The sequence below is a fragment of the Alosa alosa genome, chromosome 22, assembly GCF_017589495.1.
Source record: "Alosa alosa isolate M-15738 ecotype Scorff River chromosome 22, AALO_Geno_1.1, whole genome shotgun sequence".
NCBI lineage: Eukaryota > Metazoa > Chordata > Actinopteri > Clupeiformes > Clupeidae > Alosa > Alosa alosa.
The window spans coordinates 5,353,625-5,375,056 of record NC_063210.1 but is presented as its reverse complement, the minus strand read 5'-3'; the positions used below and the strand labels follow the sequence as shown (position 1 = coordinate 5,375,056).

At 43.3% G+C, this 21,432-nt stretch overlaps 2 protein-coding genes across 3 annotated transcripts in view; one reads left to right on the top strand and one right to left on the bottom strand.

Moving 5' to 3' along the window:
* Window positions 1–7,289, bottom strand: part of LOC125288033 — a 16,430-nt gene extending 9,141 nt beyond the window's left edge. For both annotated transcript variants that reach the window (XM_048234138.1, XM_048234137.1), the window contains exon 1: window positions 6,974–7,289. Coding sequence is in view for 1 of the 2 variants with exons in the window: in XM_048234137.1 (XP_048090094.1) it covers window positions 6,974–7,129 (156 nt within the window). In the remaining variant the exon portion in view is untranslated. The remainder of the gene's footprint in view (window positions 1–6,973) is intronic.
* On the top strand, window positions 6,734–21,432 carry si:ch211-183d21.1. Its single transcript, XM_048234136.1, has 13 exons — window positions 6,734–6,892; window positions 8,635–9,514; window positions 10,505–10,676; window positions 12,646–12,782; window positions 13,452–14,005; window positions 14,639–14,900; window positions 15,151–15,286; window positions 16,336–16,520; window positions 17,062–17,100; window positions 18,948–19,019; window positions 19,204–19,326; window positions 19,719–19,809; window positions 20,832–21,432. The coding sequence occupies exons 2-13, from the start codon at window positions 8,680–8,682 to the stop codon at window positions 20,881–20,883; spliced, it is 2,658 nt and encodes an 885-aa protein (XP_048090093.1). The 5' UTR covers window positions 6,734–6,892; window positions 8,635–8,679; the 3' UTR covers window positions 20,884–21,432.

Below are 21,432 nucleotides of genomic sequence, written 5' to 3'. Positions count from 1 at the left end.
TCTGTCAGCTCGTCGCAGTATAACTGCAGGGGCTGGGTGGAACTGTGGCCATTAATGGGTGCCCAGGTTGGCAATCAGTCAGGCAATCAACCAGGCAATCAGTTATTCCTATTATTATACTTATCATTAATAGAATAATTACAACTCCTCTCCTCTGAAACCCTCCCTCTCTATGTTCCAGCTTCTCTCCTCCTGGCCCAACAGCAAGCCAGCCTTATCCATATGAAAATAAAAATAAATAAATAAATAAATAAAAAAAACCTTTTGGTTTACTTAAATAAATTAATATTTGGTTTGAACCTTGTTGTCTGTGTCCCTCTTCATGTTTCGGTCTGGGAACGAGCTGGCCGTAACACAGGAGAGAGGGGGAGGGGTTGATTTGGGGTGTCCAAAGCACAAAGATGCCTGCAGAGCACAAGTAACTCAACTCACCCTTCACTGTCAGCGTGATCCGAGCTGTACTCAACTCCCTTCTCCCCCTACCTCTGCTGCTATGTGTGTGTGTGTGTGTGTGTGTGTGTGTGAGTGAGATCTTGCTTGCTTTGAAAACAAAAAGGATGTGTCTCATGGATGATGCAGCAATCAGTCTTTATTCCAGTAACGAGCACCAACGAAGCACGTGGAACACACCCTGGATTCAGCTGTTCTGAAAGCCTTAACCCGCAGGTCTGAACCACAAGCACTTCAAAACTCTCACCACATGTACTGTTCTAAGACACCTCAACCTATTGGAAATGAATTTGGCTAATGCAAACAGGTCTGGTAACTTTTTGTTGCCCTGTATAATAAATGTGTCTCTCTTACCCTTGTCTGAGATTGTTCTCAATGCCCGTCCCCCTTCCCCATACAACAGGAGGTAGGTGTTACTCACATCTCTTGCTCTCTGGCCCCAAGTGTATAAATGATGTCAGGCTCCAGACCTGTCACCATGAAATGAGATTTTGATGATCACATTTTTGGTGGTCACAGCAGCTGCTTTACCATTCATCTCATCTCTGGTAGGATATACTGCTACTTCTTACCCTGCATATGTCTGTGTGTGTGTGTGTGTGTGTGTGTGTGTGTGTGCGGTGTCCGTGTGTGTCCATGTGTGTCCATGAGTGTGTGTGTATTTGGTGGTATCTGGAGCACAGTCTTCCCATGAGCCTCTTGGGCCTGACAACCGATTTATTACCCAGCATGCACTCGGCACAAGGAACAGGGCTATTTCAAACACAATACCCTAGAGAGAGAGAGTGTGTGTGTGAGTGAGAGACTGTGTGTGTGTGTGTGTGTGTGTGTGTGTGTGTGTGTGTGTGTGTGTGAGAGAGAGAGAGAGAGAGATGAGGGAAGACACTGGAAAAAGAACCCTTTGATGTACAATTTATGTCCACCCCCTATTTCTTCCTCTGTCATTAAACCCTACCTTCATTTTTTCTCTTTCACTCTCTCTTGTCCTCTCCATGTGTGTGCATGTCTGCTTGTGTGTGTGTGTGTGCGTGCATGTCTGTGTGTGTGTGTGTGCGCGTGCATGTCTCTGTGTGTGTGTGTGTGTGTCTGTGTGTGTGTGTGTGTGTGTGTGCATGTGAGCATGCATGTCTGTTTATGTGTGAGTGTGTGTCAATTCGTGTTCCAATTTGTACAGTACACATGTATTCTGCTGTGTGTCCAACAAATCACACTGTGCATGTGTTTGTGCTGGTACATACTGTATATGGCAAATGACTGAGTTTGTGTGTGTGTGTAAACATATAAACATATGAGGGGTGGAACATAAAAGTGATGCGACTTGCACAGATGTGGCATGTTTTATTCTTAGTTCCCATGACAACGCTGGCCTGTGTAGCACCTGACCTACATATGTGCTGAATCAATATAGTTAACACATGTGCTGCACACTCACAAACAAACACACACACACACACACACACACACATGAAAAAGAGAGATTGAGATCCCACCCTGGAGGATCCCCCAGTGGTTAAATTGATACTACATTGGCTCTGCACTGATGATACACTTCTCATGTCTGAGTCTCAGGCAAGGGTCCCCAGTGGAGCAGGTCAAGACCAGACAAGGAGGGGGATCAATGCAGCCACAACAACAACCACGAAACAAGCCAGCCATATGAAAGAGCCATGTTTGTACATGGTTTCCTTAACAGTTCAGAATGCGCTGTTCACTATCAGTGCAACGGTAGCCAGCTGGTACGCAGTATGTACATTAGGTAAACCTGCCTCCCAGACATGGTCTATATTGACGTGATAGCATTACGCAGTTGCACACCCATGATGCAAATCTCCCGTTCCACCATATTCCAAAGGAGCTCTATTGGATCTGGTGACTCGCGGAGACCATTTGAGTACAATTGTCTCAATGAGTGAACTCATTGGCATGTCCAAGAAAGCAGTTTGAGATTATGTACTGTAAGCTTTGTGACATGATGGTGCATTATCCTGCTGGAAGTAGCCATCAGAAGATGGGTAACATTGTAATCATAAAGGCATGAACATGGTCACTAACACTCAGGGAGGCTGTGACATTTCAACAATGCCGAATTGGTACTAAGGGGTCCAAAGTCTGCCAAGAAAACATCCCCCACACTATTACATCACAACCAGCAGCAGCCTGAACCATTGATACAGGCAGGATGGATCAATGCTTTCATGTAATTTATGCCAAATTCGGACTCTACCATCTGAATGAACCTTCAACCCTTTTTGCCCAGAGAACCGCCGCTCACTGCATATTTTCTCCTTTTTGGATCATTCTCTGTAAACCCTAGAGATTGTTGTGCAGGAAAATCCCAGTAGATCAACAGTTCCTGATATACTCAGACCAGCCTGCCTGGCACCAATAACCATGTCACCTTCAACTTCACTTAAAACACCTTTCTTCCCCGTTCTGATCCTTGAGCAGATCATCTTGGCCATGTCTCACTGCTTGTGCCAAATGTGGTGTTGTTGGTGTTTGCAAGGCTTTGCATGCCTTTCATGTAATTTCATCATTACTCGACTCATTACTGCTGCTTTAAGCCAATGGGTTCCCCCAAGGGTCATTACCGCACAGGCAAACCCCATGATTTTGACATGCTTTGCTGTACCATATGATCACAGGTCACAAATTCCCATTTTGATTTGATCTGTTTATTACACATATATGGGTGCTTTACCTTCAAGCTTGCAAATTCATGTAGGCCTACTGGCAGCATATGAGTGTTATCAGGCATGCTGCAAACTCCCTACAGTTACATGTGACGGTGATGTGGATTGGATGCTTTCATCTTTCACCTTGATTTCTGTCTCTGGGAGATGAAAAGAACATGGCGTGACGGAGGACATGGAGAGATGTAGTGGTGCAGATCATCTCCACCCGAGATGGGGAGGCATGACATGGCATGTGAAGTCGACAGTACAGGGACATGGCATGTGAAGGTGACAGTAAAGGGACATACCAAGATTTTGCAAACTTGGAAGGTGGTGGGAGGGGATGATTAACAGCAATCCACAGTCATTTGTTGCAGGAAGACAAGAAAAGTTAACTATTTCAATTGTTGTCAAATCAGTGGAAATCCCTGTAGGATTATGAACCATTTTTGTTTAAAAAAAAAAATCTCCTGGCATTTGAAATATGCTCGCTCTCCCACCATAACCCATTATCTGCATGCTATTTCTATGTGACATGGCTTGTCCCTGTTTCATAATAAACAGGTTGAGTGGACCGCATGAGCATTTGGTTTGTTTGTCATTCAAGTGCTGTTGTTTTTAATTACCAATTAAAGAAAATTTCTGTTTGTAGTGCCCTGTGGCCCCATGGTTTATATTTGACCCGTCTGAGGGGAACTAAGGACGTCCAGCATCAGTTGACCTCAGCAGCGGGTGCTTGAGGCACTGGGGTCCCAGCATGACGCATGAATGCAGGAACATGCTGGAGAGAGGCAGGTTGAAAGCGTGATGTGGAGAGGACACACCAGTAAGGAGAGAGATGTAGGGGTGTGAGTATACATAATCTCCATGAGATGTGTAAACATCATGCATGTGCAGTCAGGGAAGCATCACCTGTCATATCCCAGTGGGAACAGCTTACAAAAAATAATGTTAAAATATACAATAATAATAATAAACCATTTTCTCTCTAATCTATGCTGTGCCATTTTTGATGTCATTGAATGTTGAACTTAAAGCTGCAGTTGGCAAGATCATATTCATATATATTCATATTCATATATATATATATATATATATATATATATATATATATATATATATATGAATATGATCTTGCCAACTGCAGCTTTAAGTTCAACATTCAATGACATCAAATATATATACATATATATTTGATCATATTCACTGAAACCGACACTATGCTCCGACAGAGCAACATAAATCAGCCTAGAGCCTGTTATTTGTTTTGCAAAAATCCACAGCTCCCGGTTCTGCTGGTCCAATCAGAGCAGGGCTGTGTGAGATCTGACTGTCAATCACAGTCTGGTGCGCACTGACGAGCACAAACTCGATGAGAGGGTGCTCGGTGGTAGTGGGGGAGAGGCATGAGAGTTGTAAACATTCAAAATTTTGGCTAGGTCCCCTCAATCTGTCAGACTTGCCAACTGCAGCTTTAAGCTACCACTGTGTGTTCATGAGTATAGATCTGGCTCTGATACTATGTGGTATAGGGGCAGTGTTAGTGTAGTGGCTGAGGAGTCGTGTTGGCATGCAGTAACCTGAAAGACATGGGTTTGATTTCCAGCTGCCATTGCTGAGGCCTTGAGCAAGGTGCTTAACCCTAAGTTGCTCCAGTGAGACTTGTTTAACATCTGTAAATTTCTTTGTAAAAAAGCATCAGCCAAATAAATATAAAATAAAAGAATAAAACTAAATGTTCTAGCTGGCATGAGGACAGCTGTATGTGGAGCCTGCTGTGTCCCTATTTTCACTTATGAAGGAGGATCCAGGAGCTGACTCATCCAGACATATTTTTATGCTGAAGGCTACATGGTCTTCACCGTGAGACTGTGTTTAAAACATTCTATTGGTGTTCTAAAAGATATCTGGTGGTGGTGTTCTATGGTGCACCATAACACATTATTTGTATGTTACTTCTGTGTGGAAATGGTTTCCCCATGCTAAACCGGAAGACATGCACCGAATCCTGATATACATCAATAGAAAATGACTGGAGCTCTACTCTCTGTGTGTGTGTGTGTGTGTACCTCATCATATCATCATGTGGATTTCATTCTTATTTGTGCCAAAATGTAAATGGTCTGCAGCTATAGCTCTTATAAGAAAGAGCAATGCTTTAATCATCTACACAACTGTCTTAGATCGTAGCAGTTTAATTCTGATGAGCCGACTCAAAGTGTTAAATGGTGACTAGGGGTTGCTTAAGATGTTCATTAACTGCACCCCTAGGCTGCTCAAACAGAACGAATATTATACTCCCTATCACTAGCTCTCCAGGCCTGACACTTCTTATCTTTCCCCAATCTCCGTCTGTGAGTCATCCGAGTCTCTGAGGAGCCAGACTCCGAAAGCCTTTCCGTGTACACATAACTGATCCTTCGACGCCGTTCCGTGTTCTTGCCTTATTCGTTGTTATCTAAAGGGCAAATCTGATCACATAGGAGAGCACTCACTCCAGGAGATGATTTCTGTACTCTCTGGTGGTGGGCTGTCTCACCCCACTTCCTCACCCTGAACTCTGTTGCTGCAGTATGTGTGCAAGTGCTGCTCTCTGCTGGCCACTTCCGGAACTTTACTTCGACTGTCGAATTTCCGAACAGCATCTATCTCCAATCACAGCCTGACACTGACACACAAGGTTATTGCACCTCATAGCCTACTTTTATTATTTGCTGTATATCTCAACCACCAACTTTCTCTGTGCCATACCCTGACTATAGTCCTCTTGCCTTCTGGTAAAGGAGAGAATCTCGAAAGTGCACCCTTATCCCAAATTGACCCTCCCTGGGGTGAAATAAACTGTAATGCAACTGTAAGAAGCTATTGAACAGCTTTGTGCACATGGTCAATGAACCTTGACCCCCATAGGACCTACAATTAAAGTTAATTTGTAAAAACGGGTGTTTCAAAGTACGCAAAACAACATGTGTGAGGACCACAGCGAGGCAAGTATACATTTCTGAGGGATGTGTGTTAGGCTGTATTTTACTTGTTACCGTCAAAATATTGGTTTTGCCTGAGTGCAAGCCTGCTGTACGTGAACCACAACTTGTTTTTTGCATGTGTCCATACAGTAGCTTATAGGCCTACTGCTTTCTTACACAGAAAAGGGCTTGCCACTAACAGATTGGAGGAATTAAACAACTTCACTTCTAACTCTGCGTCTTCTTCCAGTAGTAAATGGTTAGAAAATGGAGCATCATTTTCAGGAATACATCCTTACTTCCGATAAGCGACGTTCCATGGGGATGTTACGGTAAATGCGAGATCATCTCGCATTCCAGTCTGCGCCCCCCGGGAGACCTCGCTCAACCCGCGAAATCTGGGGGTTCACTCTCGCTATTTTTCTCCTCAAAACTGTCTAACAAGGCTAAACTACTGCAAATTTTAAGACAACTTCTGACAAATATAACTTTCCCAACCAACCTGAGTGTTTGTGACAGATTTAGTTTTGTGAGTCTGTGACGGAGGGAACGATGGCGTAGGCTAAGTCATTCAAAACATCCATCCCCCAATGCACAACCCCCCTCCTATCCAAAACCGCCTACGCAAGAAGGAGGAGAACCAAGAGGAACGGAGGAGGACAGACCAAATGTATGCATTTGTAGTTGAAGATTTCCAAGGAGTGAAAGTAACTCGCTAAAAGTTGTCTAGTGTCTTTAGAGAAATCTTCATCGTCATCAAAGAAGCTTTCAAGATCCAAAAGGACAACCCAAACAAATACCGTAAGAATAACTTACGTCTGCTAAACAAAACTCAAGATTCGTCTTAGTATATGGATGGTGTAACTTTAACGTTAACGTTACCTGAAAATCTGGTGAATTATGCCGATTACGGCAACACAAGGCAGCAAAGAGTGACCTTTTCATCAGGGTTTCTGCAGCCCAGTCACGCATCTCCGGCACAAGCAACTGGTTCCGTTCCGTAGCCGAGTCTGCATGTTGGAATGTCTCCCAGGACATTGTTTCACCGACTTGGATTGTCACTTTAGGCTATTTAGTCTAAAGTATCGTATCGAAAGGCATCACTTTTTCACTCATATTCAGGCACTAAAAATATTGTGACTATCACGGATTCTTAGTTCTTAGTAACAGTGTTGGGTGTCCGAGTTGCTTGTCTCGATAATAGCTATATTGTTGCTATCATTTAATCCACATCGGGTACATTGTATCAATCCATCGATTGCAGTGTGAACTGCAGCGAAAGACGTCAAAGGGACCTTTTCAAGTGTATAAACAGAGAGGGGGGGGGCGACTGTTAAGAATCTCTTTTCATCATTGAGAGCTAATAGTGTAGTTTCGCAGTGTGACGAAGAAAATCCACTGAGACCCTGGGCCTCAAGCAGTGTAATTTCGAAAGGCCCGCCGCTTCAAAAAGCGTCTTGTTCCTAGATATGTAGCTTCTTCAGCATCGTCAGCCTGTGACTCATGCCATAGACAGGCAGTTTTAAGAGGTGTTTCAAAAGAGTGGGGCAAAGTATTTATTCCTCCTTGGCTCTGTGACTTGTTTAATCACAGTATTATTTGTGTTTCAACCACAAAGCTAGTCAGGATTCTTCACCCTGGTATGTTTGCTGTAGCCTAAGGATGTCATGTTTTCTCTCTTTAATGGAAATCAGTGTTTCCCATTGACTTATTTGTGGCGGCCCAGCACAATATCAACATTGACCGTCACACAATGATTTTCCAGGTTGTACTAAATTGTGCTTAAATCTGGTTAGCATCATAAACACGCTGTGCTAATTTGTTAAAAACTTGTGTTAAGTTAATTCTGCAAACCAACCACCACAAATGGAATTCAATTCTGTGGGAAACACTGGAAATTGAGTGCAAAATACTAGTTATGATAATGCAAATATTAGGCTACATGATATCCTACTCAAAGTAGTTTATTTCAAATATATAGTTGTCATTAAGTAGTAGCCTACACCTTTTTATTAGTTTCACACAGTATGTTTTTATGTGTTAGTGATTATAATTGTTGGGTATGTCCCATCTATCCTATCACACACACACATACACACACACACACACACACACATTAAACTTGATTTGAGATCCTGCTATGTTCATGCTTTCATTATCTCAAAATGATGTAGAGAAATTACTCACAAATTGTAATAATCTCAGGTGGATAGTGTTATTGAAAGGCAAGTGACACTTACTGCTGAGTTTGCAACATCTATCCATCTGTGTGTGTGTGTGTGTGTGTGTGCGTACGCGCATCACATACCATTATGTTGTAATCAAGGCTCTTTTAGACAAGGATAGCCATCACACTTTCTTTTGACAACTGTGTAAGTGTGTGTGTATGCATGTTTTTAAGGACAAGTAAGGAGAAGTGAAAGAGTCTGGGTGGCATTAAGAGGAAGGCTATGAGGTTGAGATTGTTTTTCAATGGATTTTCAAGAATGACTCACTTTTAACATTTGAGCACTGAGGATGACTCTTTAATTTCTGTCCCCCAGGACCACTGACTGTTCCTGTGGCCTTGTCGACCACAAACTAGGACCATGGGTTGGCTGCTGTGTGGGATGACTCGTGTGTGTGCACTGTGCGTGTGTGTGTGTCTGGCGTCCATCTGCGCCGAGGGCTGCCTGATGATCAGCGAGGTCAACAGCGACAACCCCAAGTTCGACACACACGAGTTTGTGGAGCTGTTCCACTCGAGCGGCACGCGCACCCCGCTGAACGGCTACACGCTCGTCCTGTACAACGGCAACGGCAACCTGGCCTACCGCGTGGTGGACCTGACCGGCCACTCCACTGACGAGCGGGGCTTCTTCCTGATTGGCTCGCGCGAGCTCAGTCCCCAGCCTGCCGTGGCGCTCCCGCCCAATAGCATCCAGAACGGGCCGGACGCAGTGGCACTATACGGGCCGGGGACGTCGGTGTTCGAGGAAGGGGATTTCGTGCGGACCAAGGGCCTGGTGGATGCACTGGTCTACGCCACGCGGCGGGGCGGTGACGTTGAGGGCTTGGCCGGCCACCTGACCCCTGGCTCGCCACCGTTTCTGGAGGACCCGTCGCTCTTCGACGAAGACGAGTCCATCCAGCGTTGCTTGGAGACGGAGCACCACTGGGCCTTCCGTGTGGCTCCGCCCACCCCGGGACGAGCGAATAACTGCACACTGCCAGCTCCCGCCCTTGCCCGCATCGAGGAGCTGCGGTTGGGTGGTCTGGTGACGAGTAGGCATGTGGAGTTGAGCGTTGCCACGGAGATGGGTGCCATGGCACTGGTGGTGTTTGATGGACAGACAGGAGCGGTCAGAAAGACGATGGATATTGCGGGCTCAGGTCAGAGCTCTCTGAGGCTTCTGTCTGTTTCCATAGACACCAGTGGGACAGGTAATACACACATACAGGACACACACACACACACACACACACACACACACACACACACACACAAAGAGACTCACACATACACACAGACACACAGACATACACACATTAATGAAGTCACACACCCAGAGACACCCAGAGATACATTCTCAGTCACAGTCACACAGGCCTGCATACATAAACACACACACACACACACATACACACACGCACACAGATTTCACTCGCCAAATGGTGTCAAGGAGATGACCTCTGACCTGAAACTTCATTTTCTCGGTGATAACACTCCTGGCAGCTGGCAGGATGTGGCAAACCACAGACTAGACACACTCCTGGGCAGCTATGTATTTGAGGAGATACTATATTTAGAGTGAAGTCCGAATTTTGAACACAGAGATAGTTTTTTGTTTATGTCTCGCACAATGTGTCATCTCTTGTTTTGTGCTTATGTCATTTGTCATTTATTTGTCGATAAATCTAAATTTATGATGTACCGACAGTACTTGGTGACCTTGACAGAGATCTATGTGAAAACTCACCGGATTTTTCCTTTAACAGTGTCATCACGTTAGAGGCATTTAGACAACCAAACTACACCCTTCTGTTTCCCACAATACACCCCTCGATGGAGATCGTTCAAATCAGAATGATTGCTCACATTGTGCAGCCCACATTTCGCTGAAATGTTTTTCAGCTTCCTCATTATCCTAACCAAGCTGTGTTTAACTGCACAGAAAGATTTAAGTACAAGTCATAAGTAAGATTTAAATAAAAGTACAAGTAAGACTGCTATGTAATGTCACCTTAACAACCACCGGTGCAGTACATGTAATAAGTAAGACTGCTATGTAATGTCACCTTAACAACCACCAGTGCAGTACAAGTCATAAGTAAGACTGCTCGATTTGTGCAGCACCAGTACATGTGTCTTTGCATTTCCTGGCAACAGATCAACAGATCTGGTCTTTAATATTCTCCTTCCCTTGACTGCAGGCTCCACGAGTGGGGCGGTGGTCTTGTATGAGGGGAAGGTGGCCGACGTCCTGTCCCAGAGCCTCGTAGAGCCAGTCGATGCCTTTGTGTTCTCTGCCGATCCCCAGTCTCTCAACGCCACGCTTCTCGAGACCCTGACACCAGGACGCCAGCCCTACACCCTCACCCATGGGTAACTACAGCAGCAGCTCTCAGTCTGCTCTTAGGCTTTGGCTTTGCCGCACGCTTTTGATATGTGAACTCATCTTCGGTGCACCTTGTTGGCTGGGTTTGGTTATAGCTCAGTCCAAGCCACTATCGTTGACTACTTGACTCCTGTTGAATTTCACAAAAAGTGCATTGTAGAGATGCTGACTTTCCCTCCAAAAGTACAGTCTATGATTCTAATCCAATACAATTTGGCTGAATTCAGTGAATTGCTCCTCACAGTCCGCTAACTGTGTGTTGGAGTGGAATTGCTACAATTTGAAGTGCCAAATATACATTTCACATTACTTTGTAATAATAAACCATGTGTCTTTGGTCTTGGGATCTGGGGGAATCATGACTTTGTCACACACTGTTACTGTTAGGAATCTTCCTAAAAGCTGGTTCACTTTCCATGTTTGTAATGGGATACTTTTGTACACTTGTTCTATAGTACATAAGCAAATAAACTAGCAAAAAACTAGCCTGGCCACTTCACTCTCACCTGACCCAGAGAACCACAAATTGCTTTACAGCAATTGTGCAATAGTCAGCTATTTTAATGGAATCATGTAATATTGCCATATCAGTCAACATGGCTCTTCAGAGATTATCTTTGCTAGTTTGTAAACAAATCCACGTGAGCCGTGCACAAGGGGAAGATTGCAAGTCATAAGTGGTATTTACGACAGTTGTGTAAAATACAATACTTCACAACTGTATTTCACAACTGGAAGCACTTTAAACTGAAAAAAGCCCCTACCATTCCTGTTATGACCTTGTTGAGATCAGGGCTACAACTGACTATTATTTTCGTGGTTGATTCATCTGTCAATTATTTTATTGATTAGTCGAGTAGTTGTTTAATTGATAAAATGCCAGAAAATGATGAAAACATGTTTTTGAGTGCTTCCCAAAGTCCTAGAATATGTCCTCAAATGCTTTGTTTAGTTTGCATGCTAAATATATTTGGGCAATTCCATGCAAAACTGTCACATCCATAACGTCAACACAATGCCATGGTATTTAGTTGGCGTTATGGATGTGTTTACCCATTACCCATTTAGAGTACTGTCATAGAGGTGTAAATAAATCAGAATATATTGAAGTTTAAGGAGGTAAAATTAGATAATTAATTTAAAAAATGATGCAGACTTATGATTAAGGATTACCAAAATAGTTGACGATTAATTTAGTAGTTGACAAAAAATCGACTTATCGATTAATTGTTGCAGCCCTAGCTGAGAGGATACTGCTTGGACTTGTCTGTGGTCCGATATATGTGATCCTATTCACATATATTCACTCCATATAATTGTTTATTTTTTATAATCGACTATAGTTCAGCCTTTGATATGAAGCTAGTGAATGAATGACTGATTCTGATTTTTTTCCAAGGATCAGCGGCTAAAAAACAAGGATCAGCGGCTAAAAAACTCAAGTGATTATCAGAGAACATTATTGTGTAAACACCTAACTGCAAATAGAACCATTCAGCTGAAGCTATGAACTTGCCTTTGGCTGCATGTTTGTGGTATTGCATATGAGTCATTGAGAAAGAACTAAATGTCTTGTAAGCAGAAATGCTTGGTTTGTAAGTTGTTTATTTACTGGATATTGGATATGTTGCTACACTTTTTATATTGCATTTTTACTTAAATTTTTTTTTTTTTTTCATTTCGCTTGTATAGTCCTTTTAGATATGTGCAGTGCAATATTCCTACTGTATACTACTGCATACTTCGTACTGCAGACTCATTCAATCATACTTAATGTGCAGTGTAGCAAATCTGCTATTGTACTGCACACTTTGTAGGAACTGGCACATGCAGAACCAATTAGGGTCACATTTGGAACCAGTGAAGTGAGGATGGGTCTCTTATTTGGGAGTGTAATTTCAACTCTAAATAGAATTGAAACGAAACGGGGCTTTAACAGATTCTCCCGTTTTGCAGTTGGGAGGATGGCCTGTCACTCAGTCGCTGTGGTGTTGCTGATTGGTCCAGAGACTCCGGTACTTTCATGGAGGCGGTATCCACACCATCACTACGCAATCACTGTCCTTGGCCAAAGATCTGCCCTCATGACATTGGTAAATTCATTCATCATTCAACCTCTTCACCTTTAGACCCTACCCCATATGTTTTTTCCCTTAAGCCTTGTCCACAGGTTTTCTCTCTTTCTCTCTTCCCTTCTTTTTTTCTCTCTCTTACTCTGTCATGCATTCCATTTCTCACACAAAATCTGGCTTGGAGTAGATCTTCATGGCCTGTCAGCAGTTGCTATACTGGTGTCTAGTTTGTAGTATTGCTTTGTTGAATATGTGTTATTTTATGTAATAATGTTATTTATTTGTTAGAGATATGACCGTGTATATTTATACCCAGCTGTGGGAAAATACCAGGTTTATGTGTAATTGTAGATTATAAGTTGTTCAGGTGGGTGCTGGGTAGGTCTACATTTTTAGATGTCTCCCACCTGATCACAGTCAGGTGGGAGACATCTGGAAGACCAACAGTACCTGTATAAATATAGAGCCCCGATTGGCATTCAAATGTTGCCATGGTAACCTATTATTCAGCTCAAACCACAGGTGTCTGACTGTCTGGCCCCCACAGGTGTGTTGAGATTTGTGGAAAGGTCACACATTCGACTGTAAATGAGTAGAACGTTATATTGTTTTTGAGCGTTCTAGTGTGTTCAGTCCAGTCTTACTGTGTCCATTTCTGATTGGTGGGCCCCTGTCTAATATCTGTGGCAGTGATTCCAGATGGGACGCCACCGCCCACCCTCACTCCGTGGTTGGGGACGGACTTCCTGTTGAATGAGGTGAACTCTGATTCGCCGGGCGTGGCGGAGAACACCGAGTTCATCGAGATCTGGCACCCGTCGGGCACTCGCACGTCCCTCGAAGGGGTGTGGCTCCTGCTCATCAACGGCCAAACTGGGCGGCCCTATAAGGAGATCAGCCTGTCCGGCTTCTTCACTGACGCCAACGGCTACTTCCTGATCGGCAGCAACGGGCTGGAGCCAAAGCCGTCCATCCCACTACCGCCCAACACCGTCCAGAACGGCCCCGACGCCGTGGCCCTCTACCGCAGTCAGGAGCCGCCCTCCCAACAGACAGGCACGCCCAGGCTAGGGCTGTTGGACGCCGTGGTGTACCGGGTCCGTGGCAGCGATAAGGATGGCTGGATGCTGACCGAGGCGCTCACACCCTACCAGCTGCCCCTGCTCGAGGACCCGCAGGCGTTGCCGGGAGATGAGAGCATCAGCCGCTGCCAAGGGAGGCCCAATACGCTCTCAGCATTTCGAGTGAGCTAATTCCCTGTTTCTTGTTTTACTCAAACCAAAAGGGCATGGATTAATGCCCCGTTCGATTTGTCTATTAGCGAACTCGGTGCTCGTCAGTGACGTCATGTCATATGAGCTGTTTGCGTTCTGTTTGTCAACCAGCTGCGTTACCGTGTGTTAACATTTGGCTATTGTTAGCAGTTGTTACTAGCCAATTTGTAACGAAGCATTACTAAGTGGTTTACCCAAACAAACGTCATAGCATCATAGCGAAATGTAGAGGTTGGACACTGTTGTTTCTACGACTGATTTAATGTGACACAAATCTAACAGAACTGCTAATAAACAGAGCATACAAGGCTCGCATTTACTGTTAATAGGCGCAACCATCTTGAAAATTCAAACTCGTAGTACTCTGGGTCCGACCGAGTTGACTAGTCGTGGTAGAACTTCAGAGGGTGTTCCCTGGGCGTTTCCTTTGCAAGTTTGAACAGAAAACAGCTTGGAAAACGACTTTAACAGACAAATAGAATGGGGCATAAGCCTAGTCCTAGTCCTAGACTGAAAGAAAATGTATCTCCGTTGAACAGCTAAAAAGGTTTTAGTTCAGGATTAGGCTCAATCTATGCCAATCAAATACTTTGTGTGTTTTAGGTCGGCCCACCCACTCCCATGGCAAAGAATGTGTGCCCCCATCCACCCTCCCCTGAGGGCCTGGCAATTAATGAGGTGGGTGGAGCCTTGGGGCCCAACCACACCCAGGAGAGCATGTTTGTGGAGCTGATTGGACCACCTCGGACCAGTCTGGATGGATTGGTTCTGATGGTGTTTGAGGGTGGGACCAGAGAGGCGATCCCTCTCCAGGGTCACATCGGAGCTGATGGCCTTTACCTACTCAACCACACCTCTGGGACAGGTTTGTGTGTGTGTGTGTGTGTGTGTGTGTGTGTGTGTGTGTGTGTGTGTGTGTGTGTGTGTGTGTGTGTGTGTGTGTGTGTGTGTGTGTGTGTGTGTGTTTGTGTGTGTCTGAACATGCAATGAGCATTGTTTGTAAAGTATGTTACTGCTATTATTGTTATTACAGATTATATGTTATACATATTATAGACAGCAGTTGTGTGTATGTGTGTGAATAAAAAATTGTGGTGTGTGTATGTGTGTTGCAGATGCTGTAGTCCTGTGCTATGGTGTCGGGGTGTGTGATGCTGACTCTGAGATTTTGGACTCTGTGATCTTCACTGATGTGCCACTGCACCTGAAGAATCTACCAGCCAGCACTGGGCATATAAACCCTGCAATCAGGTTAGTGTGTGTGTGTGTGTGTGTGTGTGTGTAAGAGAACGAAAGAGAGACAGAATTGAGTATGTAGGGATAAACTAATCTGTAATAGTGTTTTTTTGCACACATACACAGAGGGAGTTATATATATTGTAGTTCAGTGTTTCTTAACTGGTGGGTCGGGACCCAAAAGTGGGTCAAGGAGCTTGTGGTTAAAAAAAGAATCGCCCATTTCAAATGCTACCCTATCAAATTTACTGCCGAACCTTTGTTTTGATAGACTTTATTTGTATGCCAGTCATAGGACATGGACATAGACCATGTTTATGTGACAGTAGACATCATTTTAGTGGTAAATATGTCAAAATGACCCTGAAGTAGGCCTATGGATGAAGAGAAAGGGACAGAAACCCCAGTGTGTGCTGTGCAGTGAACAACACGAAGCCAACAAAACTAAAACACCACATGGACACAAAGCACCCCACTGTCAAAGACAAACTTGTCAAGTACTTTGAAAGGCAACTTCGCATCACATCAGCATGTTCCAAACAAATACACGCACTTTGCACGTCTTACCACATAGCTCACCTTGTCTTGAATGTAAAATATGGGTCACCACTTAATGACCCTGGGAAAAGACAGGCCTGTTAAGAAACACTGTTTTAGTTTTATGCGTGATTATGTGTAATGAGTTTGGAAAATATCAATATGTATCATACGTGTATCGAATTGGGGGACAGCCGTGGTCTACTGGTTAGCGCCTGGGACTTGTAACCGGAGGGTTGCCGGTTCAAACCCTGACCAGTAGGCACAGCTGAAGTGCCCTTGAGCAAGGCACCTAAACCCTCACTGCTCCCCGAGCGCCGCTGTTGTTGCAGGCAGCTCACTGCGCTGGGATTAGTGTTTGCTTCACCTCACTGTGTGTTCACTGTGTGCTGAGTGTGTTTCACTAATTCACAGATTGGGATAAATGCAGAGACCAAATTTCCCTCACGGGATCAAAAGAGTATATATACTTATACTTATACTTAAATATCAATATGTAACATAGGTGTGTGTGTGTGTGTTTGCAGGGCAGTGGCTGATGGGCACATCTCCTTGAGCCGGTGTTCCTGCTGCCAGCACAACTCCCCGTCCTCCTGGATCACTTCCTCCCCAACACCGGGCCTGCCCAATCACTGCCCAAGCCCCACCTACTCCAGCACCATCCACCTATGCCTGGAGCCCCAGCCACTTGACGGACAGGACCAAGCAGGAAGTAGGTCCCTACAGTCGAACCCCAACACTAACGCCCATTTATCAGCATTTGTTATCAGCGCTGTCTATCCTGTGATGTCCTCCAAAGTTCCACTCATGTCTGAATAAACATCCATGTGCAGCTCCCATAGTGTAGTACATTGAGAAATCACACACACACACACACTCACAAACTTATTGCGTAAGAGACCTTTAGCCACACTGTCTGAAGTAACAGAATTTGAGTGACGATGATCAGCAGTTAGTCACAACTTTAGTCACAGTCAGGCTTTCACTCTCTGTCTCTCTCTCTCTCTCTCTTTCTCTCTTTCTTGTGCAACACATCAATGTCACCAATGGTGCCAACACCATGTTATATAAATTGATATGTATAGTAATTGTATGTAATTAAATGAGCATAACTATAGCTCTGTGTGTGGGTACAAATGGCAAGTATATACTTAAACACATTAATTACTACTACATACTTACTTTTTGCTTATTTACAGATGATTTATTACGGCTGAGATAAGGAACATTGTGTTTGTTTGGTTTTCTTTCAGGTAATCACACTAATGAGAATCTAGAGCCAGTCAGTACAGGTAATTATCTCCCCGTGATCAGAATGAACCTGACACGTCCTGACATGAATTAGGCTACCCAACATCTGTTTTATCGATGTTAGATTTAAGAGTTATGTAGAGACTGGGTTTGATTATGGGTTCTCTCACATACTGTCATGTTGTTGTATGCTGATATACTGATGATATACTGAAGTGTTTTGGCACAGCTTTCTGATACATCAAGCACAAACTGCCATACTGTTTTGTTATATCAAGTATCCAGGGTCATCCCTCTTGGATTTAAAAATGAGGTTTGAAAAAGTAAATTATTCCAGAATGAAAATCAGATTTAATCTGTAAAAATAAAAATAAAGATTCAAAATGAAATAATTGTTAGAAATAGATAGAACATAGAAATAGAATGGTTCTTAGTGCAGACCTCTTCCAAGGCTTAATTCCATTTTACCATGTTACCAAGTGAAAGTAAATTTGTGGATCCACCCTGTCTAGTCCAAATTTAAAGACCACCTTCAGCAAGTTCTGGCAAATCTTTTTAATCTTTTTCACATGTGCATTAGGTGTTTTATGTGGTACATATCAAAATAAACAGTAAATGCCATGGCTATTTTTAGTACACCAATTGATATTTCAGAATAACAAATCAAAACAGCCCATCTTTGTTCATATTAGCCTATCTATGATCCCACCAGAGTTTCTAACATTGTACAAAGCGATAGAAAGCAAATACACTTTGATGCATCAACTTGTAGGCAACTTTGACTGCATTACTCCAATACTGTGTAGCGTTGTGAAAATCGGAAGTTTAAACATTAGAGACACAGATGGGAGCTCCATGCCGCAAGCAGGGTCAGTTAACCCCAGAGTAGGGTCGGTTAGCCCCAGAGTGGGGTCAGTTAACCCCAGAGTAGGGTCAGTTAGCCCCAGCTCAGTTAACCCCAGAGTAGGGTCAGTTAGCCCCAGAGTAGGGTCAGTTAGCCCCAGAGTAGGGTCAGTTAACCCAAGAGTGGGGTCAGTTAACCCCAGAGTAGGGTCAGTTAACCCAAGAGTGGGGTCAGTTAACCCCAGAGTAGGGTCAGTTAACCCCAGGGAGATGAGGCAGAGGGCAGAGACATGCAGGCAAGCCGTTTCAAAGCCATGAAGAGGGTTTTTTCACTTTTAAATGGCTGGAGTGCAACTTTAATGATCTCTTTCTTGGGCCATGCTACACCTCAGTTTCATTAAAATTGGGTGGGTAGGTTTTGGGTGATTCATTTCACAAACAAACCACACAAAAAACTTGGCAGAGGTAATGGTTATTGGGTCAGTGAAGCTATTTGATTGCGACAGGGATAATTTAAGTGTGTTACAATGTGGAATTTACGTCGGAAAATGATTTTATTTTCACTATTGAGTTAAAATAATCAGCATAGAGCAATGATCTGTTTAGATGGCTTAAATTAGGCCTTTTTACTAACTGAAAACAGATGTCTGTTGCAAAAGACAAAGTGAACTGACAAAGTTAAAAAAAACAGAATGTCCTCAGGAGTCCTTCATGTTTTAGACTAAATTAGGAATGCGTCAGGCATTGCGACTTGGCAATTAGTCCCGCCACTGTGTTGGTCTCCATTCTCTGATCTATTCTGAGTCTGTCTCTTCTCACTGTTGAGACAGCTGGCGGGAAATCAATCATTCAGATGTTGATTGAGTTGAAGCTGACGGGAGCGGTTTGTTGCTGTCAATTGTTACGTGCGCACACAAATATGTCACACACACACACACACACACACACACACACACACACACACACACACACACACACACACACACACACACACAAACAAAAAGGAAAATGATCATTTGTATTTTACTCTTTCCTTCTCTGTCAGATTGCAGTGGGGAAGTGGCTGTGTATTTGGAGCAGCAATGTAACTGTGGTATAACAACCCTCTATCTACAAGGTATACACACACACACACACACACACACACACACACACACACACATATTCGTTATAATACTTATATAAATATGTTTATATATTTATAATACTTAATACATTTGAAGTGTTTCAGTACTGTATATCATAACAACTGACGGTGTGTGTGTGTGTGTGTGTGTGTGTGTGTGTGTGTGTGTGTGTAGGAGTGAATGTGTCGTGTGTCTCTGGTCTAATGTATCTTCAGGGTTCCATTCCTGCGCTGTCTGAACACCAGAGGGAGCTAATTACACACACCACCAGCAGCACACACTCATGCATGAGGACAGGTAACAAGAGCTAATTAGCTTATATGCATGTACACACACACACACACACACACACACACACATGCACACAGACCCAAGTACTGACATGTACATTGATATAGATATACAAATACTCACACACATGCTTGCACACACAGCAAACAGTGTTTCAGCCATACAGTGACATCCATGTAAATCCATAGCTTCTACTGTATGTGCTCCTCTGGGGGACAGCGATCCACATAACAGACTTAATCCACTAGGGGGCACTAACTTATCCATGCTAATACTGTAATGATTACTCAGTGATGCCACTGATTGCTTTATATGAATCCTATTATATTCTCTTTCAAGATGAAATATGAGCTGTGATTGGATGGTGCTGTTAATTGATGCATGTATCTACCTCTCAGGGTCCTTGGCTCTGCCAGTGGGCATAGTACTGGGCGTGTTGTTTCTGCTGTTGATGGGTGTGGCTTTGTTTATCTTCTTGTACAGGAGAAAGTGAGTATATCATTCATCACTTTATAACTTTTCTCTCTCTTTCTTTCTTTCTCTCTCTCTCTCTCTCTCTCTCTCTCTCTCTCTCTCTCTTTGTGTGTGTGCGTCCTTTTGTCTCACTCTCTTTTGTCTCACTCTCCCAGCCAAATTCACATTTTTTGTTAAAAAATAATATAATGAAATCCCATAGAATAATAAAGTGACTTTCTGCTACACTATAAAAGTCAGCGATGTATTGCTCTCATGTCATATTGCTCTTCATCTCATGTCCCTCCCACTTTCCCACTTTACATAGATAGATAGATAGATAGATAGATAGATAGATAGATACTTTATTGATCCCCAGGGGAAATTCAAGGTCTCAGCAGCATACATACAACACAAACACATTCTTTAACAGCAGAAAGAGTAATTAAAGTATATAATATAAAAACACAACTAAGCAGTAAGGACAGTAGAAGATAAAGAATATGCTAAATATACTAAAATACAACTAACACTTTTATTTATTTATTATACTAACACTTAATACAATATATAAAAATATACTAAAATACAAATTACAGAATTACAAATTATACTAACACTTAATCTAAATCAATTCTAAAAACAGTATCCACATGGTGATTAATAAATCAGAGGCGCTTGCAATGACTGAGGCAGGGACTGAGCCTGTGATTCTGTGACATGATGACACTGCAGTGTGATTAGCAGTTGAACACTACCAATAGCTGCGCTGATGGCATCAGTGTTATAACATAGATGTGTTTGCTGTAGAAGATTGTTGAGTTGAATGTATCAATTTAAGTAAAATTGTTTCTGCTGTTTATGGCCCTTGGACATGGGAGGTGAACCAAGGGTCCCCAGAGCCATTCTCAGTCTTAAGGATGGGTCTGGTGTCAGCCAGGCTAATGGAGAGCCCTAATTGTTTTACTATTGTGTTTGTTCTCCTCATTATAAAGAATGTTAACTAGATCTGATGATGTTTTTCATGTGTGTGTGTGTGTGTGTCTCTCTCTTTTCAGGCGACCACTGGACTATTCTTCAATGGAACTCAGTGAACATGTTGAACTCTAGCCCTCTCAGTATGTGTGTGTGTGTGTGTGTGTGTGTGTGTGTGTGTGTGTGCGCGAGTGTGCATGTATGTATGTTTGTACAATTACGTATAAGAGTGTATGTGACGGTACATGCTGAATATTAAGTCTGATTTCTGAATTTTAAATCTGAAATCTGAATTTAACATGTTTTGTATATACTTGTTTGTTTGTACGATTGTGTGTGTGTGTGTGTGTGTGTGTGTGTGTGTGTGTGTGTGTGTGTGTGCACGTGTGTGTGTGTGTGTGTCTTTGTGGGTGTATGTGATTGTTCTGTAGCAGAGAACTTTGTAGGAGAAATCTATGTGCGTAATCTTCCTGGAGACAATCTATTTGTCAGACAGCAGCTGACATCATTCTTCTAAGTTTAGATGCCACAAGGTGGGTTTGGGAAGTGACAGAAGGAGGTGACCTGATGGTGGTTCCTAAACCACTGCTAGAAACCGTTGCTATGTGTATATTCACACACACACACACACACACACACACACACACACACACACACACACACACACACACACACACGCACACA

Bases quoted from the DNA above. Each gene is read 5' to 3' on its own strand.
- si:ch211-183d21.1 (XM_048234136.1), top strand. From the start codon at position 8,680: ATGGGTTGGCTGCTGTGTGGGATGACTCGTGTGTGTGCACTGTGCGTG. The intron at 17,101-18,947 runs GTAATTATCTCC...CTTCTCTGTCAG, and splicing joins TCTAGAGCCAGTCAGTACAG to ATTGCAGTGGGGAAGTGGCT. The intron at 19,020-19,203 runs GTATACACACAC...GTGTGTGTGTAG, and splicing joins AACAACCCTCTATCTACAAG to GAGTGAATGTGTCGTGTGTC.